Source organism: Nilaparvata lugens, chromosome 7 (assembly GCF_014356525.2).
Source record: "Nilaparvata lugens isolate BPH chromosome 7, ASM1435652v1, whole genome shotgun sequence".
Lineage (NCBI taxonomy): Eukaryota > Metazoa > Arthropoda > Insecta > Hemiptera > Delphacidae > Nilaparvata > Nilaparvata lugens.
The window spans coordinates 61,859,124-61,886,367 of record NC_052510.1 but is presented as its reverse complement, the minus strand read 5'-3'; the positions used below and the strand labels follow the sequence as shown (position 1 = coordinate 61,886,367).

At 37.4% G+C, this 27,244-nt stretch overlaps 1 protein-coding gene across 2 annotated transcripts in view; it reads right to left on the bottom strand.

The window, feature by feature from the left end:
- The window catches only part of LOC111047151 (zinc finger MYM-type protein 3), a 56,411-nt gene that overhangs the window by 6,919 nt on the left and 22,248 nt on the right, over window positions 1-27,244 (bottom strand). For both annotated transcript variants that reach the window (XM_039433316.1, XM_039433317.1), the window contains 10 exons: window positions 23,874-23,995; window positions 21,162-21,331; window positions 19,103-19,162; window positions 18,096-18,196; window positions 16,480-16,744; window positions 13,718-13,902; window positions 9,027-9,186; window positions 6,363-6,539; window positions 5,799-5,980; window positions 2,258-2,603 (listed from right to left, as the gene is read on the bottom strand). In XM_039433316.1, coding sequence (XP_039289250.1) covers window positions 2,258-2,603; window positions 5,799-5,980; window positions 6,363-6,539; window positions 9,027-9,186; window positions 13,718-13,902; window positions 16,480-16,744; window positions 18,096-18,196; window positions 19,103-19,162; window positions 21,162-21,331; window positions 23,874-23,995 — 1,768 coding nt within the window. The remainder of the gene's footprint in view (window positions 1-2,257; window positions 2,604-5,798; window positions 5,981-6,362; window positions 6,540-9,026; window positions 9,187-13,717; window positions 13,903-16,479; window positions 16,745-18,095; window positions 18,197-19,102; window positions 19,163-21,161; window positions 21,332-23,873; window positions 23,996-27,244) is intronic.

Here is a 27,244-nt window from a genome sequence, read left to right as displayed (position 1 = left end):
GAGATTCTTCATGAATGAGAGAGTTACAATGTATCACCAACAATGGAAAGAGCATGTTGAACGAATGTCAGCTGATAGGCTGTGTTATGCTAAAAGGGCGTATCTCCAAAAAGCTCCTTGTGTATCTTTTCGGATGCAACACGTTGCTTTAGAAAATATACAAAAGAGCATATGTTGCTTATTATTATTTGTCATGTGAAACTGTATAATTTGAGCATAGCTACAACAGTGTATGACAGGTCAATTAAATAATTAAACTACATCTAGTTTTCCCAGCCCTGAGGTAACAGCAATTTCAAAAATCAGAAACATCTTAATACTGAATACCTCCATCCATGCACGACGCGCGTATCTTGTCATGCGCTTATGGAAATATACATTAAAAGCTCATTGTGTATCTTTTCGGATGCAACACTAAGCTTTTGAGAAGATACAAAAGAGCATCTGTTGCTTAAGGAAAGATACATTTTGCTTTGGAGAAGATACAAAAGAGCATCTGTTGTTCATGGGAGGATAACATTTTCAAAAAGCTCCTTGTGTATCTTTTCGGATGCAACAATTTGCTTTTGAGAAGATACAAAAGAGCATCTGTTGTTTATGGAAAGATACATTTCCAAAAAGCTCCTTGTGTATCTTTTCGGATGCAACACTTAGCTTTTGAGAAGATACGAAAGAGCATCTGTTGTTTAAGGAAAGATACATTTCCAAAAAGCTCCTTGTGTATCTTTGTCGGATGCAACACTTAGCTTTTGAGAAGATACGAAAGAGCATCTGTTGTTTAAGGAAAGATACATTTCCAAAAAGCTCCTTGTGTATCTTTTCGGATGCAACACTTAGCTTTTGAGAAGATACGAAAGAGCATATTTCCAAAAAGCTCCTTGTGTATCTTTTCGGATGCAACACTTAGCTTTTGAGAAGTTACAAAAGAGCATATCTGTTGCTTGAAGAAAGATTCATGTTAAAAATGCTCGATGTTTTTGAACGGGTAGTAGTGTCACAGAATATATGAATGGAGACTCGGGTAGTACCTTGGATTAAAAATCCGCCATATTGTAAGAAAGTTCAGCATTGTGATAGTATAGAAGGGAGGTTCGGATCACTTTACTGATCCGGATCAATCGGTCTCGTTCACTGCCTCGAGCCAATCAAAAGACCACGATTTTAATTTCTCAAAAGATGGCGCAGTCACGTGACGTGTCTCTTCCACTCAAGTAGTTGTAACATGTAAAAAGCATTGGTTGGATAGGCGTTTGATTGATAGTTTACATTCTGTATGTATTCTGTGGTATTGTATTCTAGTGGTCCTCCGCCGATAAACAATACTTGAAAGTAAGCAAATAATAACAACTTTAAATAAGAATCTGGTGTGGCGCACTCACACAACTTTCCTTGCCGTTATGAAAATTGATCACCTGACGCTAGTGTTCCCGCGCATCTCAAGTCTACTATTCAAAGATTTAAGCCAGCTGGTGACAGGGCAATAACGATGGAGACACACATGAGGTCTGCTATCTCTTCATAGTGAATCATTTTATAGAATCAACAGTTGCCAACAGTTTGCAATTGGATAATCACATTTTCTCGAATTTCGAGCTTATTTTCAATTTTAAGTGAAAATGTTACTGAACATTAATTGTAGAGATTTTCATGCTCAATCTTTTCCACTAAAAATGATTTGTTTAAATTGTATCTGAAGCCTGATAATTGGGAATCTAAAAACGAACTTTGCATAGATGGGGCGGAGCTCATGGAATTTTTACAGATATGGGACTTGTGGCACTTGATAAAGCTTATCAATGACTATTCCACGTATAAATTTGATCAAAATCGTTGGTGCCGTTTTCGAGAAAATCGCGAAAAACCCTGTTTTTGACAACATTTTCGCCATTTCAGCCGCCATCTTTAATGGCATTTGATCGAAATTGTTCGTGTCGGATCCTTATATTGTAAGGACCTTACGTTCAAAATTTCAAGTCATTCCGTTGATTGGGAGATGAGATATCGTGTACACAGACGCACATACACTCATACACACACACACACATACAGACCAATACCCAAAAACCGCTTTTTTGGACTCAGGGGACCTTGAAACGTATAGAAATTTGGAAATTGGGGTACCTTGATTTTTTTCGGGAAGCAATACTTTACTAATGCCGTATGGTAATAGGGCAAGGAAAGTAAAAATCTCAAATTCAAGTAAACATGACTAATGTGAACCCTACTTGAAAGTAAGTAAATAACAAACACCACTCACGAGCATCCTCCAACGCCGACGGAAAACTCTGCAGCCGCTCCTCTAGTGCAACGGTGAACGCCTCGAACAGCGCGTCGGTGAAAATGTTCTCCGACCGACCGTTGTCGAACAGATAGTACTGAATGCCCAGGCAGAAGTAGTAGATGGTGTCAGCCGGATAGGCCGCTCCGCTCGGCTTGCGCGCTTCCCGCACGAACAGCGTCATCGAGTAGGCGAGCTCCTCGGGTTTCTGTTTCAGCAGGTCGGGTTTGATCGGCACCCGGCGATTCGGCGACGACTCGGCCACGTAATAGTTGCTGTTACGCGCCTGCACCCACTGTTTGTACGCTTGCACGCCTAGTATGTACTGTCGAAAACAAATCAAATTCATTTATGAAGTGTCGAAAATCAAATCAGATCAAATTCATTCATTGCCACAGAATACAAAACAATATACACAATAATTCACTTGAAAATTATGAAGTATAGGAAATATAATGTTAAATTTCTCAAATCAAATTGTATCAAATTCATCTATTGCCTCAGAAAATGATACAAAACAATATGAAATAATTCACTTGAAAATTATAAAGAAAAATAATTGTGCGTACAGGGACTTGAGTGCTACAAACACACGAATTTCACTTTGCATCAGCTGATGAATTGATTACTGGTTATTATATCTGCACCTTAATGTTTCTGTACAAATACAGAATACAGGGTGATTATAAAAGGACTTTACAGCTTTGTAAGTACATAAATATTTCTTGAAATTACTTACAGAATTGAGAAAGGTGTCATTTTGTTACAAAACACTTCAAGTTTAAGGTGTGGGTGTTATTTTGGTTCGATGTGACAGCCGTTGGTAATGCGACATACATCCCACCGATAATCGATTTCTTGCCACACTCTTACCAGCATATCAGACATAACTTGTGCAACCGCAGCGATCCAAATGTGATCCGATTTCGGAGGTCATTAAGATTGTCTGGTAGAGGCGGAACATAAACATTATCCTTAATGAAACTCTACAGGAAGAAATCCATCGGTGTTTCTAGACAATTGCTTACAACTTCGCTAGATTTACCATGCAGGGCCAATTGCATGGTCACCTCGCTCACCGGATTTAACACCGATGGATTTCTTCCTGTGGGGTTTCATTAAAGATAAGGTTTATGTTTATGTTCAATCTCAATGACCTCCGAAATCGGATCAAATTCGGATCGCTGCGGTTGCACAAGTGATATGCTGGTACGAGTGTGGCAAGAAATCAATTATTGATGGGATGTATGTCGCATTACCAACGGCTGTCACATCGAACCAAAATAACACCCACACCTTAAACTTGAAGTGTTTTGTAACAAAATGACACCTTTCTCAATTCTGTAAGTAATTTCAAGAAATATTTATGTGCTATCAAAGTTGTAAAGTCCTTTTATAATCACTCTGTATAATCAGCTCCATCCTTCAATAGCTGAGCTGGAATTTATACTGCCTCAATTCTATCATAGAGAAACTATGACACATGCTATCTTAAGTTATTTTTTCTCTATGATTCTATTCGTTCGAATGCTTTATATTTGTATCGTCAATCACGTATTGACTTTTTTTATAGTAGGAGCAGCTAACTAATTTGATCACTTTAGAGTCCATTATTATACTAAGAATATGATCACATTGGATGCGTGTATATGTGCAAGTGCATGCTTGGCTATGCACGACCAAGCGCGCAGATGAGAAACAAACTATGGAAACATCAATAGGAACTCTCACACTGAACGCGTGCACTTGCTGGTTGCGTTTAGTGTGAGCAGCCACAGACAAGTCGCAAGGTGCTCACTGGCTCAACTCACACTTACGTGACTCAGGTCGAGAAGAGACTCGACTCTAGTCGAGAGCATGTGTTTTTAAATTGTGACACTCAGACCAGTCGACTCTATAGTGAGGTCCACGTTATAAAAGCAGTGAAGAAAGATAGGAGAAAAACGTTGCCAAGTCTCTCCATTTTGTCACTGAGTGTACACAGCTGTTACTCAATTCATCCCTATGAATTTGATCTAATAATAATTATCATTTCCTTGATAAAATAATCAATTTAATGTCAAATTAATCAAGAAAATATATTTTTCATAATTTGATTAAAAAATTTGCCTCAATAACTGAGATGAGATTTTTATTTTTATACAAACCTGAAATGGCGGCTAATTTTAAAAGCTGTGATCTGAATTTCTGAAAATCTGAATTTCAAAACAACAGAAATTAAGTTATTTGGTAGGTATTCTATTTGAATTTCTTTTTAAAATAATAGAAAAATAGAAATCCTATTCAAAATAAGTAATTTCAATGGAAATAGTTCTGAAATAACCTTTCAATATTCTTTATACCGGTACGAGTAGGCCTAACCTATACGTGTAGGCTAACTGAAGCATGGATGAAGTCTAGGATGGTTAGTTATCAACTTTTAAAATGTCTTTTCAGGTATTTTAATTTGTTTCTCATACGGTAATGTTTAAACATTTTTTCATCGTTTCAAAAATACATTTTAAATCAATTATACGATTGAATGAAAGACTAAGAAATTGTCAAAAAACCACTGATTTATTGGTAATTAGAAAGACCGTTTTCGGTTATTACACCATTGTCAATCTCTGATAAACAATAAGATTAACAATGGTGTAATAACCGAAATCGGTCTTTCTAATTATCAATAAATCAGTAGTTTTTGACAATTTCTTAGTCTTTTTCATTCAATATGAATAATTACCACAATATCAACTACTCAACTACACAAAAAGTCAATTATACGACTTGTGTACTACAGTATTTTGATAGAATGAAGAAAAAAAATGGCGGCTGAGAATTGTTTACTTTTGTACAGTCACTGTCAAAAGTAAAAATAAAATATTCTGGCAAACGGACAACATTGTATTGCTAGAGAGAGATAGCGCTATCTGTTTTGTTGTATGATAGAAAAGGACAGCAACAGTATTGTCAATCATACACTGCCTTTATAACGTGGACCTCACTATAGTCTCCGCGACTATCACCATTTGAAAACACATGCTCTCGACTATAGTCGAGTCTCTTCTCGACCTGAGTCGCGAAGGTGTGAGTTCAGCCTAAGACTCTTTCCAGATTTTGTTTCTCGGCTCATGCATGATCTGACGTGCACTTGCACATATACACGCATTCAACGTGATCATAAACTGCACTATCATGTTTCGGTTTTGTATATGTTTGGACCTTTTAACATCGAAAAGAACTTTATTCCGAAGTGAAAAGTGTAAATTTAAAGAATTGTGCTCACTATAACCTTAGTGTCCGGTTTCTCATTAGGGAAATTTGAACTATATACGGCGAGGTGGAACTACCCTTGGGTCTCCCCAACATTCAAAGCCATACGCTAATAATAATAATCATGTAGTATTCCACCACTAGGCTCTATAATCTGCAGGATATTTTTATGCCCTAAAATAAAGGTTAGAATAAAATGAAAATGCTCAAATACCCAGTGAAACATAAAAAGTGAAAAAATGAATAGAAGAATAAGAAAAGCACTGACCTTGAGAACAGGTCCATCTTCGCTGGAGTTGGTGTGAGTGAGGACATGGTTACCCGGCCGCCGCCCCCGCTTGGCCCCCGTGTAGCCGCCCCCACGCACCGAGAACGGCCGCCCCCGTTTGCCCCGTTTCGCCGGAGGCGGTGTCTCGCCGTAGCCCGGGTCGTCCACATCCTCTTCATTTTCTATACAACAACACAATAATACAAAATTCAAATTAATTCATTTGCCATAAAAGTAATAGAAAATTAATAGGTTTAATGGCCCATTAGATTTAATAAGTGTCCTAGAAACCAGGCCTAGAGCTATCAGAATAACAGAAATGTCTCATTTAATGTATTACTAAGTCTATGTTGATTTTGTTTAGAGTGTGAGCCATCCCTCCACACAGGTTTAATCTGAAGAGGGATGCACTGTGGACATGCGCCGATGACACAGCAGTATTATTCCGGGGAACCAGCTGGGATGACGTTTTCAGGTCAGCTGAACTTGGAATGGGAAAAGTTACCTCCTGGCTCTTCAATAACATTCTGACGATTTGACAACCTATTTAAGTGAGTTCCTTACCGCTGGACTGTTGGACCACCGTCGGCGTGATGGTAGAAGGCGTCAGCTGAGAGTCCAAATCGTCATCCAAGGTGACGTCACAGCTGATCGATGACGTCACGTCATTATCACCGTCACACGTGTCCGCACCACCCGCGTCTACGTCATTGGTAGCCATCATAGCTTCTCCTGGCGAGTCTGCCAAATTCAAAATATTCAAATTAAACAAATACATCCCAAAAATATCAGTAGAATGAAGAATGAAACTCGTAAAGATTTACTTTCTAGTTATTAAAGTTAATATATTTCTTAATTAAGCTCACGAACGGACTCATGTTTTGTGAGCTTTACATTCTCTTGTACTTTGATTTTTTTGTATTTATACATTGAACATGTCAATTTGATTATTTTTGTAATATTGTACAAGGAATGAATAAATTTGAATTTGAAATAATCAGGATTTTGCGATTGTTGAAATTTAGTAGCCTATTTAGTTTCAAATTAGTTTAAATTCAGTTAGTATCAAGTTAGAAATGAACCCCGGAGTGCCTCAAAACTGCGATATTTCATTTTTTTTCTATTATATGAACATAACCTAAAAGGTTCTGTTCAATTCAGGTTTAAAGGTAGAAGGAAAGGTTAGAGAGGTTAGGTTTTGGCTTTGGATGACAATATTTAATATTATTTTGAAAGGTGTTGATAGTTTTACATAATAAATACAAATAACGAAAAGTTGAAATACTCGCACAATTGAAATATCGCACTCACAAATGACACCCATGAGCCTTATGACTATATTTTGTAATAAACAAGTCACCAATTATTAGTCCAGGCAATGTTTGTTCAAAAAAGAGTAAAGAGGGAAAAATTTAGAAACCAATTTTGGACCCCCCCGTTCTGTTTAGGGTGGTAAGAAGGTAAACATACCAAAACAAATCCACCTATGATTCGCCACACACCCTTACCCACTGTGCTAAAGGGGTGGGAGTGGTTGAAAGATTTTGTTTTGTTTTTGCATATATCTACAAAACTATGCTTCTCACAGCTATGACTGTCAAGTACAAAATTAAAGCTTATAAAATTTCCTGCAACATTCATGTGACATATTTTTCCACTCCTCTCATAGTTTTCAAGATATCCTAGCTTTAATTAAAGTGTGACATTAAAAAACACACGCTTGTCTTCAATTTTATTGCTATTATGACCTTTAAAATTATTGATGAAAAAACCATACTGATTATGAGCTAATAGAGCATCAAATTCTCTCCAATTTGATGTGAAATTTCTCTATTTCCCTACGACCATTTTGGTACAGAGTTAGTGGGAAGGATATTTTTAATATTCTTTCCGAAGAGTGGACATTAATATGTCCAAAGCTCCGCCAATTTATGTAGATGCATAACAATATAATTATCTATAGTTATTATATTACAAATTGCTTTTTCATATCATATACAGTTGAATAATTATTTTCTTAGTCTATATTATGTAAATTCATCTACAATTTTTCTGTATTGTAAGCTATTGTATATAAGTGTATAAGCCAGTATATATTGTAATCTACATAAATAAAGTACTTAATCAATCAATGAAACCATTGCAGCAGTTGGGTAGATGTCTGGGTGTCACCCCGTCAAATAGTCCCTCCGTCAGGATGTCATCTCTGAAACCGGTTCTTAGGGTTGACGCCGACAACTTGTGACCACTCTAAGGAGGTGACATGCTGACGGGGGGACTAGTTGACGCGAGCGAACAGGTAACACTGTGTCGTGCACGGTAACGACAGGATGTCACTTAAGATTCCAGTGGGAGTCATACAAAAGAGTGGCCAAGACTAAAGTTTTCATTCCATCTCAAAGTTTGAAAGGGGTACAAAACAATCTAGACAAGATATAAAATTATGAGGCGAAAAATCTCTGACTTTTTAAGGGAATGACTTCCTAATCAATAGATATATTTATGATAAAATGTGATAGGACAATGTAGATCTATTCTATTTATCCTTGAAACTATGAAATCAAATGCTCAACTCACATTTACGCGACTCAGGTCGAGAAAAGACTCGACTCTAGTCGAGAGCATGTGTTTCCAAATGGTGACACTCAGACCAGTCGATTCTAGTCTCCGCGACGTCACCATTTGAAAATACATGCTCTCGACTAGAGTCGAGTCTCTTCTCGACCTGAGAAGAAGGAATTCATTCCCATAAAAAGTCAGATAATTTTCGCCTCATAATTTTATATCTTGTCAAAACAATCTATTTTGTACCCCTTTCAAACTTTGAAAGTCTCTTCTCGACCTGAGTCACGTAAGTGTGAGTTGAGCCAAAGTCAGTTCAGTCGTGCACAGTAACGACAAGATATCACCTGCTATTCAAGAAGGTGGCATGCTAACGGGGAGAACACTTGACGCAAGCGAGCAAGGTGATACTCTGTCGTGTACGGTCCCGACAGGATGGAGCCTGCCATTCCAGTAGGTGACATGCTGACGGGGGGACAACTTGACGGTAGCGATATATTTTCGCTAGGGGATAAGCTGTCGCCTGTGCTGAAAATGTCGAGGTGACAAGTAGACGGGATGACACCCTGTCGCGTACCCCAGCAGTTTCATTGCTGCGTGTGAAATCTTCTCAGTATTGACAGATTACAATTTAGAAATTGCTGGTTGTAGTTTTGATCGATTTACCAGATTGCCGATCGGGTGACACCTCTCTGTCACTGTTGGCCGCCACTCCCTCCGCCTCCGCCTCACTGCCACTCGCATCCCTCTTCTCCTCAGCCACGGCTTGTGCCATCATCAGCAACTCCGCTTCGAACGGATCCGTAGGGATTTTCTCGTGTATCCTCTGCAAAAACAAAACCAATAGATGAAATCAATGAGTACAGTGAGATCTAAATATTATGAATAAGGAAATAAATACAAACTCAAATAAATGAGATATCTTGCACAAATAGTACAAGATTTACATAGTTTTCTCTCCCGATCTGCATTTTTTGTAAAAATACAAAGTTCGTTTGAAATCAGTAAACAGTGAGATTCACTCCAAATTGTCAGCATTGTTTGAATTGATAACGTTGATGTTGTTTATGAGGAATGCTGACTGAAGTAAATTCCAGATGAATCTCTCCATAGGGTCAGACCATGTTAAGCGTTTTTACTTTGCTTGCCCTATTACCATAGGTAAGGAAAGTATTGCTTCCAAAAAAATTAAGGTACCCTAATTTCAAGTTTTCTATACGTTTAAAGGTCCCCTGAGTCCAAAAAACATGATTTTTGGGTGTTTTGTGTGTGTGTGTGTGTTGTGTGTGTGTGTGTGTGTGTGTGTGTGTGTGTGTGTTTGTGTGTGTGTGTATGTCTGTGAACACGATAACTCCATTCCTAATTAACCGATTGACTTGAAATTTTAAATTCAAGGTCCTTATACCATGAGGATCCGACAACAAGAAATTCAATAAAATTCAATTCAAGATGGTGGAAAAAATGGCGGATAATGACTAAGAAACCATTTTTTCACGGTTTTCTCAAGAACAGCTCTAACGATTTTCTTCAAATTTATACCCTGGATAAACCCTATCAACTGACATGAGTCTCATTTCTGTCTCAAGAACAGCTCTAACGATTTTCTTCAAATATTTCAATGTATTTATCATCAATATCTCTGTCAATATTGAAAATATAATAAATCGCCTCCATCACTTTTTAGATTTGTACATGTCTGCAAAATTTCAAAGCTTTATCTTCAACAGAAGTCTCAAAAAAGGAACATTTATATGGAAAATATAGTTTTTTCAGGAATTGCATGCAATTTTTCTAAAAAATGTATTCAGAGAAAAAATGATTTTAGAGTAAATTCTTTACATCAGATTGAAGATAAAGATGCATTCTTTCATTAAAAAAAAATTGTGAATCTATCTCTAGTGGAAATCTCAAAAAGGTACATTGAAGTTGGCCAATTTAACATTGGTGGTATAGACTCTTCCGTGGTATAGGCCCTTCCGACTCCCCTTAATAGAATTAAAATTAGTTGTGAAGTGCATTTCAAAGAATAAAAATAAGATTTGACTTGGTATCCTTTTCCAAGAATGAACGGTTCAAACCCTGCCGATTCATGTAGTTACAGCACAATACATTGTAATTCAAATTGCATTCCATATTTATATAATTCCATCATATCATACACAGTGAAATTATTTGAATAGTATATAGTTACTTCTCAGCAGTCTGCTTGACCGGGGAATCGTCCTTTTCGTCTCATTGGTGAGGTGTCGTTGTTCACCTTTATTCTAATATTTAGTATAGTTTTTAAGTTTTGTTGTAGGTAAACATTCTATTGTTTTTATGCTGTCTGACAAGGGTCCATGTATTATTTTAATATTTATGACCAATAAAATATGAATTTATTTAAGGTGTGAGAAAGTTTGGTCATCAATACATTCTGTGATTCTATAGTATGGCCTGTCCATCAGGTATAGTTTTAGGCTTCTTATGAAGGTGTTGCTGTTCACAGGTATGCCCCCGGAGAGTCACTATTATGTCATCCATGTTGCGTGCTCTGTAACTGTGCTTATCTCGTATTAAAGCCGGACTTTAGTTTGATAAGCCCTATCAACTGACATGAGTCTCATTTCTATGAAAATTGCAGGAGCTACATAATATTGTTGATGAATAAACGTTTCAAGAAAAGAATGAGGAAAAAGCCTTGATAACAGACGAGAACCTTAGACCAGATATATTTAATATTTGGTCTAAGACGAGAAACACCCGCAATTCAGTCATCGATTGAACCTTAGACCAGTTATAGAATAGACACGGCTCATTGTATATTCATACTGAAAGTCGATGAAGCCAACATCTACTGCCAAATCCACCCATCTTGACGTCACAACAGTGACGTCACGCATCGTAATGAAATTATAGAAAACTTTTGACTTTGTTGTGCAAGTGTTTGTGGTGTTTAACTTACATTGTTGTTAGCTTGGTTGTGACGTCAAGATGGGTGGATTTGGCAGTAGATGTTGGCTTCAGATGCTAGACTTCCCAGCGTGTCTATTTTATAACTAGTCTAAGGATTGAAAGCTCACCTTAATCTCGGCCATGATGCCTTGTGCCGAGTTGCGCGTGGTCGGAATGAAAACAGGAACGGGCACCGGAATCGGGAACGGAACCGGAACGGGCGTTGGCATCGAGTACATGTGCACTGGAACGGGAATGTAGACGGGAACCGGAATTGGAATAATCACTGTTTTGCCGTCGCGTCCTGACACATCTGAAACACACACCAAATAATTATTATCATAATACTGTAATGAGTTGAGATATAATGAAACTTTTCTATAATGAAAATAATGGAATATTGTCTAATATCACGTATTTGAAGCTGTAGACCCTTTCAATAAAATTACCTTCCCAGCTCTTTAGGTGTATTCTTCGATTGTATTTGTACATTCCAATATTGAAATATTTGATGTGAATAGGGATCACCATGTTTATGACACAAAAAACCGAAACAGTCTGTGAGTTCATAGGTATCAACATAGCTTCTCTCACAAACTCTATCATTATATGGCTGTGAAACTCTACAATTATCCGCCTGTTTTTATCAAGACTTTGAGCGAGACATCTTTTAAAATGAAAGTGAAGAAAATTTTGTTAAGAATCAAGGAAAGGAGTGGTAGACAGGACTAAGGCTCAACTCACACTTACGCGACTCAGGAGGAGAAGAGACTCGACTCTAGTCGAGAGCATGTGCTTTCAAATGGTGACATTCAGACCAGTCAACTCTAGTCTCTGCGACTGTCACTATTTGAAAACACATGCTCTCGACTAGAGTCGAGACTCTTCTTCACCTGAGTCGCGAAAGTGTGAGTTGAGCCTATCTCCGCCTAAAGAATTTTCTATTCCCATTTTCAAAGAATAAAGATGAAATAAAATTCAAATTGAATTGAAAAATATTTTCTGCATTAAAATGTAATCTATTCTATCATCTATTAAATTCAATCCTGTACTGATAGTCTTTTTTTTACTATCTTGTTCCGATCTGTTCGGTTCTATCCTATTCTATTTCGTACAGTTCTAACCTTACAGTACGCGTCTCGTAGCTCTTTGCCTCGGTGACTTTGAAACGGCATATAGGCAAGGTATGGTTGGCGGGGTAATATTCACGGCTTTGCAAAAACATCAGACTTCAGAGACCCTAGATCCCTGGATGGAGGAAGCTCCCTTACACACAGCAATTCTTCATGAATGAGAGTTGCAACGTCTCACCAACAATGGAAACAACATCTGTTGCTTATGGAAATATACATTGAAGCTCCTTGTGTATCTTTTCGGATGCAACACATTGCTTTTTTAGAAGATACAAAAAAGCATCTGTTGATTATGGAAAGATACATTAAATCACCGATATATCTCTAAAAGCAAATATACAATTGCTTAATTTAATCAAATGGCTAAATGGTGTAAGCCTAATTCATTTGCATTTGCATTTGCTTTAATATGTTTATATTATTGTTATATTTAAACTATTGGTTAACTTGTCCTGAATACCTCGATTTTTATCAGTACTTTTGTTCTTTGAATTATATTCAGGATAGATTTTTTTTGTATTTTTTAGTTCTTATTATCTTTTATTGTATTTCTTTCTCAACTTTAATATATTTTATCTATTGTCATTATTATTTATTAAGTTAAGTTTTGCTTGTTTTGAACTGTCCTTTAGTTCTGTTCATGATGCTCCTGCAATGCGAACGTGACCTTGTCATCAAGGTCTTTGTAAGTTAAGTTTTGCTTGTTTTGAACTGTCCTTTAGTTCTGTTCATGATGCTCCTGCAATGCGAACGTGACCTTGTCATCAAGGTCTTTGCATGCAGTATTTTATTTCGTGCATTAATTATGGTGTATTTTAGTAAAACAGTGTAGCTGTGCTAGATTACATTTCATCATCCTATAATGAGAATTAATACAATTAGTATTATCAGCAAATTTCATATTTATTCGGTTAGAAAGTTGTCTTAAGTATTGTTTTATTATTCTTATTTGCTATCTTTTTTTAAGTTTTGTGCGCTGTACTGTTGTTGTAAATTGGTTGCGAAATAAAGAATCTTATCTTATCTTAAAATTTGGTATCCATTTAGGTACTTAAAAACTGTATATTGAAAAATCCCCCCATTTTCCCTAGTTTTTTTCCAAAAATCCCCCCAAAATTCATTGTCATGTCGTTTGATGACGTTTTGACATCAAAACATGCTGTGGGCACCCCTGGGAGCTCCGTAATATTGTTGATGAATAAACGTTTCAAGAAAATAATGAGGAAAAAGCCTTGATACGGAAAAAGCCACGAGAAACACCCGCCATTTTGTCATCGATTGAACGCTCACCTTAATCTCGTCCATGATGCCTTGTGCCGAGTTGCGCGTGGTCGGAATGAAAACAGGAACGGGCACCGGAATGGGGAACGGAACCGGAACGGGCGTTGGCATCGAGTACATGTGCACTGGAACGGGAATGTAGACGGGAACCGGAATTGGAATCATCACTGTTTTGCCGTCGCGTCCTGACACATCTGAAACACACACCAAATAATTATTATCATAATACTGTAATGAGTTGAGATATAATGAAACCTTTCCATAATGAAAACACTGGAATATTGTCTGATATCACGTATTTAGTTTTTTAACAATTACATAAATGTTTCGACAACGAAGGCTCAACTCACACTTACGCGACTCAGGTCGAGAAGAGACTCGACTCTAGTCGAGAGCATGTGTTTTCAAATGGTGAGGTCGCGGAGACTAGAATCGACTGGTCTGAGTGTCATCATTTGGAAACACGTGCTCTCCACTAGAGTCGAGTCTCTTCTCGACTTGAGTCGCGTAAGTGTGAGTTGAGCCTAATTCAAGCGTGTCGACTTAACATGTTGGTCGAGCCTCGACTTGAGTTGCATAGTACCGTGCATTTTTAATGAAAGTAATGTTATGTTTTATGAAAGTGATGTTTTATAATTTTAGATAAGACAATATATTCATAATAATTATTATAAAATTTGTAACATGCGCAGAAGTGAAGAATTGGATCTCATATTTTTAATAATGTGAGGTTAGAAATGGAGTAGCATGGAACTGAAGTAGGGACAATGAGCAAGTAAGTCGTAAGGTCGAGAGACTGGAGTCGTACGATTTGAGTCGAAATAGTGTGAGTTGAGCCTAAGTTGTGACGCGACAACATAGGTGTCGAGACATGTATGTAATTATTTTTAAATGAATATGTTATACCAGACAATGTTCTAGCATTTTTAATCCAAATAACTACCGTATACATTTATTACAATAAGTAACATTACTCATATGCAAGCTCTTTCGAGCATGACCGATATTGCATTTTTTGGCTTCTCATAATGTGTATTAATATTAATTGTAGTGACGATATTCAACTGCAAGAAGTTTTGTTTTGTTGTGTTGAATGAAAAAAATATTCTATTCTATTCTTCTGTATGGGAGTACTGAATACATACATAAATACCATGACCATATAGGTATGGTTCACGGGGTAATATTCACGGCTTTGCAAAAAAATCAGGTTTCACAGACCCTAGATCTCTAGAAGGAGGAAGCTCCCTCACACACAGAGATTCTTCATGGATGAGAGTTGCAACGTCTCACCAACAATGGGAACAACATCTATTGCTTATGGAAAGATACGATAAAGCTCCTTGTGTATCTTTTCGGATGCAACACATTGCTTTTTAGAAGATACAAAAGAGCATCTGTTGCTTATGGAAAGATACAATGGAGCTCCTTCTGTATCTTTTCGGATGCAAAACGTTGCTTTTGAGAAGATACAAAAGAGCATCTGTTGATTATGGAAAGATACATTGGATCACCCTGTGTATCTTATCGAATGCAACACGTTGCTTTTGAGAAGACAGAAAAGAGCATCTGTTGCTTATGGAAAGATACATTTTCAAAGTATTGTAGTCTATAGTGAGGTCCACATTATAATGGCAGTGTTTGATTAGCAATGGTATTGCTATCCTTGTCTATCATTCAACAAAGTGGATAGCGCTATCTCTTTCTTGGTTTGCTTTGTTGTCGGATCGTCTTGTTCAACAATGCAGAATTGATAATTAATTAACAAAATATTCCATCTTAATTATGAAATAGTTGAAAAATATAATTTCTTGCTTGATGAAATATAACTGATTAATTTAAACGAGAATGAACAGTTAATATTATATCAACAAACCTGTATCAGCTACCGTCTATAGAAGGCATTGACAAGACAGAGGATCAGCAACGTTTTTCTCCTATCTTTCTCCACTGCCATTATAACGTGGACCGCATTGTAGACTACAATACTACCCGTTCAAAAACATCGAAAATTTTTGAAAATGCATCTTTCCATAAGCAAGTGATGCTCTTTTGTATCTTCTCAAAAGCAACGTGTTGCATCCGAAAAGATAAACAAGGAGATTTTTGGAAATGTATCTTTCCATAAACAACAAATGCTTTTTTGTATCTTCTCAAAAGCAACGTGTTGTATCCGAAAAGATACCTAGGAGCTTTAATTTATCTTTCCATTAACAACATATGCTCTTTTGTATCTTCTCAAAAGCAACGTGTTGCATCCGAAAAGATACACAAGGAGCTTTTTGGAAATGTATCTTTCCATAAGCAACAAATGCTTTTTTGTATATTCTCAAAAGCAACGTGTTGCATCTGAAAAGATACACAAAGAGCTTTTTGAAAATTTATCTTTCCATAAGCAAGTGATGCTCTTTTGTATCTTCTCAAAAGCAACGTGTTGCATCTGAAAAGATACACAAAGAGCTTTTTGGAGTTACGTTCTTTCAGCACAACACAGCCTATCAGCCGAAATTCGTTCAACATGCTCTTTCCATTGTTGGTGATACGTTGCAACTCTCTCATTCATGAAGAATCTCTGAGTGTAGGGAGCTTCCTCCTTCTAGGGATCTAGGGTCTGTGATGCCTGATTTTTTTGCAAAGCCGTGAATATAGCCGGCCCTCGCTATCGGCCGCCGCAGATAGGCTAAGCTGCAGGACCCGGACTGTACCAATTCTGTTCTATTCTATCCTATACTATTCTTTCCAAATTTCTTCTATCCTATTGGTCTACTGACCGGTCTGCGTCGCCTGGCTGGTGGCATGCGGCCGACAGGACACGCCCTTTGTGTGCGAGGTGGGCCGGAAGAATGTGGCCTTGTTGGCCATGGCAGGCGGACACCGTTCGCGCACCATCACATACGTCTGACAGCTGGTTGTGGTCGCCGCGCCTGGTGCTACACCTGGCACCACACTGCCTGTCGCTGCCCCCCCAGCAGGCACTCCCACCGACACTATGCCGGCGCTGTTCTTGGTCACTGTCACGCTTTTCACCGACGACACCTGCGCGCATAAACACACACACACACAACAACATTACCAACTGCTATGCTAACATCAAGTTTTATTTTATTTATTTACTTCATGTTACGGGGAAGCCCAGCACCCCGGTGGAGGGATGAACTTTCGCAACGAGTTGGAGATTTGTGGCTGAGCGAAGCTAGAGACAGGGGAAGATGGTCAAAAATTATTGACAGACTCTGAATTGAAAAGTAGAAAATTTTATAATTTGAATTAATATGAAATTGTATTTGTTGCCAACCACATAAGAGAGGCTTTTGTTCTTTTAAGAATGTAAAAAAAGCTATACTATTATTATTCATTCAATCATTTCATCACTTACAAAGTGAGCATTTTTTATTGCAACCTAAGTCGGCCATTGGCAAAACTTTGGTACATTTCTATTCTGTCATATTTAAAAAGGATCTAATCATTTATTTATTTATTTCATGTTACAAACCAAATACATTTCAAACAAAAATAATAAACATTTTTTTCCATGAATGGACAAAATGCCTGTCTGCAGGAAAGAGTAGTAATCTGAATAGTTGATAAGTTAACATAATGACAAATATCACAATATATATGTGAAAGGAAATATTGAATTATGGAAAAGATTGAAATGAGAGATGGAAATAGATTAGGAAAATTTAATGATATCTGATTAATTGCCACTCGTTAGCTAGTTTGAGCAGGATGGTTCTCAGTTTAAACTGGATTAAATCTGTATTATTCTCTCTTTTCTGTAAAGGGCTACTTTTTATAGAAATAGAAAGAAAAATAAAAATCTCAGTAGCTTACCTTTTTTGAATTATTCAATCACAACATGTCCGAAACATGTTGTGATTAAATAATACAAAAAGGGTACTGAGATTTTTATTTTTATTTCTATTTGCATTATTCTCGTTTGTTATATAGCGTGGTTCATTCTGAGATTAAACCACCAGCTGTTTCAATTCAGTTCAAGCTTTCATTTTGCAAACGGCCCTGAGGACCGCCGCAAGGTAGACCCACGAAAAGCAACCCACGCTGTGGGATGTTTTGTAAACCATTGCTATAGAGTTATTCATAATCAATCAGCTGACAAGTGGATTATTCATTGCATGTATTACACAGATGTCTAGAGAAGCCTAGCACTGGTTTACAAAAAATCCCACGGCGTGGGTTGCTTTTCGTGGATCAGCGTGGGTCTACTTTGCGGCGGGCCTACACCACAGCTGATTCAATTCAGTTTAACTTTTCACTGTGCAAACGGCCCTAAGAGATGAAACTAAACTAGATCTAGCAGCTGATATAATTTGATTTCAATTGGATTCTCCACATGATTCATCTACAAAAAATTGAAAATACTGACCGCAGGTGATAAAGAATTGACAGTAGGTGATGACTGGAGAAGACTTGTAGCAACCTGGCCATTGGTTGTCGCTAAAGACGTTACTGACTGAATTACTGGCACTGCAAGCAAATGAAACTTATTAATAGAAAAACTTGAAAAATATCAACAATAAAATATAGTACGAATCAAAATTCGAGGAAGGAATAGTTTTGGGCTAAGCCTGTTGATCCTTCCCCAATCATTTCAATGATTTATGTTTTGTGATCATTCATAAATTAATTAAATAAAATGAAATCAACCTAAACTTTTGTTTAAACTTGCAATAAATACTACTTATATTATCATGATACCAATCTCATTTGATTAATGCATCTGAATGAATGTAGGCATCTCATAGGGCCAAGCCACATGAAGCGGGTTTTCAGGCATTTATAGACGAATCGGCAGGGCAGGAAAAGCTCTCCGATTGGTTGATTATCAGCTTCCTGATTCCTGAACGCCAACCCAATCAGCCTACTCGTATGAAAACGCCTGAAAAAGCTTCATGTGGATTAAGCGGTTTTCCTGCCCTGCCGACTCATCTAAAAACTCGTGTGGCCTCGCCCTAAAAATAGACAATAGTTGACAGTAATTAGCTTGGAGCAAACAAAAAATCGGCTTGAAATTACATAGGAACATAACGTCCTATACTATTGGATATCTTCCCCATTCTATCTTCTCCAACCAACTTCTTTAAATCTGATGATTATACCATAGAGAAAATATAGAATAATAAGATATCCCAAAGTATAGATCGTTATGTTCCAAATTTCACTCTTAAGCCGATAGTACAAGTAGTTATTTATCGTGAAGCTATGTGACGCTGGTAGTCTCTCATACTGCGCTATTCTTACACCCTTACCCGGACAAATCAATAATAATAGACAGTAGTAGTCGATAGTAATCGGCTTGAGTTGACAAAAAATCGGCTTGAAATCAGCTATCATTCCTCTATGGTATTATATTAAGGACTGAAATCAACTCACCAGATCCTGTTCTTGTATCCTTGGTAGCGTTCACGGTTGTAATGGCACGTTTAGGTCCCCCTGTAAACCAACAAAACTGTTAATTGCGAGGAACTAATAGTTGTTATTTACAAACAATTTACTACTATTTACGGAAATTGAAAAATTACTCCAGAATACTGTCTGATTATTAAGAGAAATCAAACATAATCCACAACTCATTATTATTTCACAAACATCACTTAGGGCCGGTTTCCGAGCTCAATATTTAGCTAAGTTCTGGACTTTAAACAGCTGGAGTTAGAAAATTGGCTTTCCAAAACGAGGTGTAGCACTACCTCCATAAACAAAGCCTTAGTGAATTCTGGTGACGTCAGCACAGGTAGGGTTCCTACACCAATAAAAACTTGCTGATTTCAGCAGATCTATATCAGTTAAAGTGCGAGATAAATTACTTTTAACACGGCTCTTTCTCGAAGACGGAGAGGTCCGATGCTCTATCCTCCACTAATCACTCCCACTACCTAGCAGCATTCTCCTTCTTTTGTGTCTGAATGAGAGAGCTTTGTAACGCGACGAGGCAACACTCCCCTCCATCTATTGCTTGCAATGTTCCAAGTAGTGAACTGGTCAGCAGGTTTGTGTATGTTACGGAGATGTGTTCATCACAAGAACATGAAGCAAAATGACACGGCGCATCCAATTGTGCGCAGGATGTCCGTCTGTGTCTACGCTACAAACTGTGGAGGGAAAAATGGGTTTCTCCTCTTCATGTTAAAAGTAATTTATCTCGCACTTTAGTGTTTTTATTGGTGTAGGAGCCCTACCTGTGCTGACGTCAGACAAATGCACTAAGGCTTTGTTTACGGAGGTAGTGGGTGTAGTCACAGTAAATAGTTGCAGCAAAATAATCTTCATTTCCTCATGTCTATAATAATTGGAAACGTTTTTCCTTGACGAAATGAAACATTCCTAAATCATTCAAAATAGCTGAAACTACACTATTTTCTCTTCATTTTATTTTGTGTTCAATTTTCTAGTTTTTCGAAATTTAATTTAAACGTGGACTGCACTACGCCCCGTTTCGGGAAGCCAATTTTCTAACTCTAGCTATTCAATGTCTAGATCTTAGCTAAATCCCGAGATCGGGAAGCGACCCTAAGTGTCGGTTGCACAAAAGCCAGTTAAATGTTAACCGTGATTAATTCCACGAGAACCAATCACAGAAGCCGTCTTTTCAAAAACGCTTTCTCTGATTGGTTCTAGTAAAATTAATCACGGTTAAAATTTAACCGGCTTTTGTGCAACCGGGCCTAGATATAATTGTAATCTTGAGCTGTTTTCTTTCCACGTTGAGGTCCACGTCATAATGGCAGCATTTGATCAACATGGGTTTTGCTATCCTCGTCTATCATTCGACACTGCAGATAGCGCTATCCTTTTCCACCTCCGCAACGTTACCAGATCTTTTTTCAACAATATAGTGTATATTAAAATAACAAAATACACTTCCATCTCAATTATAAAAATGTATTATTTTATCATTGAGAAACACATTTTCTTGTCAAATAATTATAATAGATCATTTTAAAAAAAGAATGAACACTTAATATTACTTGATCACCGGTATCAGCTATCCTCTATAGAAGGCAGTGACAAAGCAGAGAATCAGCAATGCTGTTCTCGTATTCTTTATTCATTTATACAATAAATACATTATCAAAATGATAGGGAGGGAAAAATAAGGTAACCTTGTACTATTCCTCCCCAAATTTAGATAATGTAACACAATCAAAGTCCGAAATAGGTTATGTCTTGTAGTTCTTCAATTCACAAAATTTTCAGTGCTCAAATATTTTCACGAAGTAGATTTTCAAATTTAGATGCTTCAAAACTGAACATGGACGAAATATTTCACATTATTATAACTAAAATATGAAATATTCACTTATATTAAAAATCATATTTTTAAGAATCCTGAAAAACAAACTTCATTTTCTCTGCTTCTAAATAATATTTATTTATCCACTGTCATTATAACGTGGACCTCACTATAGAAGGATTGAATGTGGGTAATTACCGGTGGGTATAGGCGTCTGCTGGCCGCCCGGCAGTGTGATGGGGTTCTTGCTGTACTGGCCCTGGAAGTTCATTACGCACGGATACGTGCAGAAGTTGCGAATGGTCGCATCCGACATTGTCAGGTGGTACTGGGCTTGCGACACCGATCCGCAATTGTCGCACTTGATCCTGCAAACCAAAACAACACATCAAAAAATTAGACACAAAAACATCTCAAATAACTATGACAGAAATTGTTCAGCATTGTTTCAACATACATCAATAGGTAGGTCTCCTTCAAAAGCAAAGTAACGAAAAACTACAAGAATATCCCTTGACGCACTTGATCCTGCAAAGCAAAACAACAACATCTCAAATACCTCTGACAGAAATTGTTCAGCATTGCAAACATATATCAATAGGTAGGCTTCCTTCATAAGCAAAGTAACCAAAAACTACAAGAATATCCCGCAAGAGTAAAGCTTGGTTTTCGTTTGTGCGTAAATGCCGTCATCGACCACGACAGGGAGAGAATCTCAGATTGGGTAGATTTCAATTTGTCTACATAACCTAAAAGATTATGTTCAATTATGTTTTAATGGGCAGGTTGAGTTAATACTTTTAAATGGCAATATGTTTATATTATAAGAAATGTTTAATTCTTTAATAATAAAGATATTCAGCTGTTTCAGCACACTTGAAATTTGGACAATATGAATGTCAACAATGCTTGTCGTCGTTGACTGCGGAAATTTACGCATAAACGAAAATGCACCTTTAGTGACAAAACTGGCCAAACCAATCATTGTGTACGTTCGGCGAATACGGTAAATTGTGACTGGTGGTAGAAAGTTCCGCGTCACATGGGAACCATTTTGACAGTCTTACTGACTTAGGGCAACCGTCCACTGAAACCGTATTCAACCGATTCGTCCGGCCGTTGAATCGGACGAATCTGCCGGCCGCTAATTTGTCCATTGGAACCGTTTACGTCAGTCTAGTTCAGAAGTTGGCTAGTTGCCAATTATTGTATTAACTACTATCATAGCCACCCAAATTTTTCATAAACAATTATTATATTGAGATTTTGAAAATTGAATAAACAAAATATCCACTAAATTAGTTATTCATTACAATAATTTTACCTTCAGATCCTATTTGTACAGCAATCTTTGTCCATAGATTCCTATGAACATCAAGACGATATCTTTTGTATCGCATATCCCACAATGGAACATGCTCTTGAATCAAACTTATCAACTATTCATTGTCCATAGTTACAACTTTATAAACAAAACAAAAACAAACAACAAGACTGTGAAACAAGTTTAGGTTAGGAACACTTTGTTGTCTCAGCTCGACTAGTTAATTCGGCCGGATAGAACCGGAAAATCCCATTCAATCCGGATCGAAAAATTGATCGGCCGGAGACGGCCGTGCAAGGCCGTATGAACCTGTTGCAATGGACGAGCATCTATTCCTTTCTTTGTTGGGGGATCGTTCGGTCGCATTCGGTAGTTTTCGGCCGATGCTAGTTCGGACGAAAACGGTTCTAGTGGACGACCCACCTTATGTGGCACTACAAGCCGATAGTCGAGTTTTGGCCTGCTCTACAATGAGTCTCCACCTCTCTCTATCCAGTGCAGTCGTATTCCCAGCTCTCTCAAGTCCTTTCCTAGTTCATCCAGTTTAGGGCATCCCACTTTTCTATTTCCTTGTACAGAGTACAGTACATTCTTTGGTGCCCTTGCTGGACATGTCCTGCCCATCTTATTTTATTCCCTTTAATGACACCAATAATGTCAGGTTCCCTGAAATTTTGATAGTAAGGTGGGCCGTCCACTAGAACCGTTCTCGTCCGAACTAGCATCGGCCGAAAACTACCGAACGATCCCCCAACAAAGAAAGGAATAGATGCTCGTCCATTGTAACAGGTTTATACGGCCGTGCACGGCCGTCTTCGGCCGATCAATTTTTCGATCCGAATTGAATGGGATTTTTCGGCTCTATCCGGCCGAACTAACTAGTCGAGCTGAGACAACAAAGTGTTCCTAGCCTAAAATTGTTTCACAGTCTTGTTTGTTTTTGTTTTTTGAAGTTGTTCTGTTTTATAAAGTTGTAAAAATGGACAATGAAAAGTTGATAAGTTTGATTCAAAAGCATGTTCCATTGTGGGATATGGGAGACAGAAGATATCATCGTCGTGATGTTTAAAGGAATCTGTGAACAAAGATTGCTTGATAATGAATAACTAATTTAGTGGATATTTGTTTATTCAATTTTCAAAATCTCAATATAATCATTGTTTATGAAAAATTTTGGTGGCTATGATAGTAGTTAATTCAATAATTGGCAACTAGACTGACGTAAACGGTTCCAATGGACGACCATATTCGATCGAATTAACGGCCGGCAGATTCGTCCGATCCAACGGCCGAACGGATCGGTTGAATACGGTTCTAGTGGACGGTTACCCTAAATGTTCCAAAATCCAGTTACCGGTAAATAAATCCGGCCTCTTACTGTGACCGCGGTGCATTCAAAATGTACCACAGTCAAAGAGCTGCCATTAGGATAAACCGTCAAAGATAGGATAAACCGTCTGTTGTTAGTGGCAGCCTCACAGCATAAAAACGTAAATGGAGCGAGCTTTCCTGGATGATACAAGATAGCCAAAAGGTCATCCTCTACACCACATCAGACTAGAATTCAATTTTAAAACTAGAATTACCTGCGTGATGAAACAGCGTTGATAGAGACCTTGTACAGCGTGAGACAGTTGAGCGAACACATCATCAGCGTCTGTCCTGATTCCAGAACTCGCTTGATCATGTCAAAGTTGTACTTTTTCACCTGAAATCCAACAAAAAACCAACTAGTTAGTCAACAAATAACTACTAAACAACAGTGAAACAGAATAAAAAAGAGCACTGAAACTATTTAGAAACATAAGGTTCTTCAGAAACCACGAATAATAAATAGGTCTATATTTTTACTCTCTACAGATTTCAAGTAAGGTGGCAAACTCATATTCTTATGCCGCATCCACATGTTGGCCCAATGTAGACCAATGACGACCAGCGCAAGTGTTTGAATGGGTGATTTGCCAACGCTGGCCTTCACTGGTCACATTGCAGGCTGGACCAACATATGGACTAGGCATTAAGCCTGATTTTCATTAGTCGAGTTAGTGGTCGAGTAACTGGAATACTAACTCTACCGAGCTAACTCTACTTTACTTACTTGGTCGAGTAACTGTTTTCACTAAAATTGAGAGTAGAAGGTAAAGTAGTAGGTAAAATAGTAGGTGAAGCCTACGGCACGACTCTACTAGCTCGAGACTGTTATCATTAGCATAGTAGTGGTAGAATAGAGTGAGAAGCGGTGGTGGGGGAAGGCAAGTGGTTGAGTACTATCCCACGGTGCTACCCACTCTACTAAAAACTAGTACTCCATCATGACTCTACTCTACCATGAACGTTTTCATTGGGAGAGTTCACAAGATAGAAGCGGTGGTGGGGGAAGGCAAGTGGTAGAGTACTATCCCACGGTGCTACCCACTCTACTCTACTAAAAACTAATACTCTATCATGAACGTTTTCATTGGGAAAGTTCACAAGATAGTTAGTACTTGTCCAGGGAACTCTACCACTAACTATACTGATGAAAACCAGGCTTTAGAGTATGATCACTTATTCGTATCTGCTTATATGTGCAAGTGCACGTGTGATCATGCATGATCAGAGAGAGAGAGAGAGACAAAATCTGGAAAGAGCAATAGGAACACTCGCACTGAACGCATGCACTTGCTGGTGGCGTTCAGTGTGAGCAGCTACATGCAAGTCACAACGTGTTTTAATGGCTCTTTCCAGATCTTGTTTCTCATCTGCACGCTTGATAAAGCATGATCTCAAGTGCACTTCCACATACACAAATCCAATGTGATCTTACACTTGAACTTAGTTATTCAAGCTTAGAAACGTGCTTGGGAATAATTGGAAACATGATGAGTAATTGAGAAAAGGAAGTTTTGGACTAATGACATGCTTTTTCCTTTACTAAATACTTGTTTGCTTTATCCGAAAAATGAATATTAATAATTATTATTATTACTTGAAAACAATGAAGAATACTTGGAAGCAAATATGATAATTTCAAAATTGCTAACAACTAGAAGGGTTTCAAATGAAGTTACTGATTTTACTAAAATTATATTTGAAGTTGAAAATAGAAAAACGGAAAATTAGACACGTACAATTTAACAAGACTCAACTTTTCTTTTATGAAGTATTGCTTATTCAATTTGCTTCATTCAATAAATAAATGAAAATCACTTTGAAAACAGACCTTGGCAAAACGACAACAACTTACTATAAATGATGAATGAATTAATACAAATAATAAAGCATAATATCAACCAGTACTATACGAGTAAACCTGTTTGCTGAGGATGATACCCACATGAGCTCTAGGCTTGTGCGTGGGTAATGAGACGGATGATGATGAGAGATGAGGATAACCATAGAGAAAATATAGCTGTAAAAGATATCCCATTCTTTAGGGTGTATATGTTCCAAATTTACTGTTAACACAAGCTGATAGACCTAGTAGTTATTTTTCCTCCACCTACTGGCTAAAGTACTTACTTTACTCCCTGAAACATAATACTAAAGTGTCACTTTTTCGCCCTCGGTAGTAAAAAACAGAAAAACTCCCTAGGGAGTAAAAGTGTCTCCATTTAAATAACATGGGAAGCATCTCTATTTTAAAAACTTACATTATAATAGGTTAGAAGGTCTAAGCTCAGATGAGAAAGCATAAAGAGGTGTCTGTCATTGAGTCAACTGAATTCAATACCACAACCAGAAATTTGATCAACTCATGAAATATATGTTTGTATGATATTATATTCTTAATATAAGTAGACGATAAAATTTATACAATTTTAAAAATATCTTATTCTATTCAAAATACCAGCCAACAAATATTTTTGATCTGCAATTCAAATTTGAACCGCGTAATCTGGAGTCAGCCATTTTTGGTAAACACCCAGCTGATTGTTACAACTTTAGCCGATAGATAGCGCAATCGGCAGTGCCAATCAGACGGCCGGTTTTAAAGTTTTAGATTTTAGGTTATGTTGTTAGGAAACATTGTCACCAATACGTAAGTTATGTAAGCAGGGACGTCTCCACCAATTATGTAAGCACGATATGGACGGCAGGATAAACCTCCACCAAATATGTAAGCAATATGTGCCTACACCGAGTATGTAAAGGTGGGGAAATGAAAACAAGAAATGATCGTACTGGTTTTGATAATTAACACAAACAATAATTATTTGTACAAAAAATTAGAATTATAATTATAATTATGAAATAACAATAAATAGATAAATATTTCAAAGGCTACTCGCTTGGCTGCTAGTGAAGATTAAATTTGTTGTGGTTATGGAAAAAATTAAAACAAATGACTCAGTAGTCACCTACCTTTATGATAATGGCCCCAAATTTGGCATCCACTGGTTAATCGCGACGTTAATTATTAATGAAAAATAAATAAAAAAAACTGATCTAATGAAGTGGGTTCAGATCCCTTCTTATTCAATAATACAATTCTCTTTAAACTGCCCGAACTGTGACAGGAAAACTGTATTATAAAACAAGAACAAATCTATTCCCCTTCACCAGAACAGCCGGACTTTTACTCACAGTCCTAACGAACGAGCTCACACACCGACCCGTAAAAATTTTGGGTATTAATATATAACTCAGTCAATGCCAAACATGAAGCCATTTCAAATACATATTTTTATCAGTCGCACAAGCCGACCACGTTTGTTATGAAAAACAAAAGAGAAACTACAATAATTTTGATAACAAGTGAAATAAACAATCTTTCTGTCGATGACAAAACTGTTCAAAGGCAGAAACACCGTTCATTAAACTTTTCGTAAAATAAAACTCTAAAATCCTGATCAATATGAGATAAATATATGAATCATATATATGTCCCATATGACCAGGTGACACATCACCCATCCCGCTGAAAGACTCGTCCCTGAGTCTGTAGTCAAGAGGGAACAAAAAAAATAATAAATAA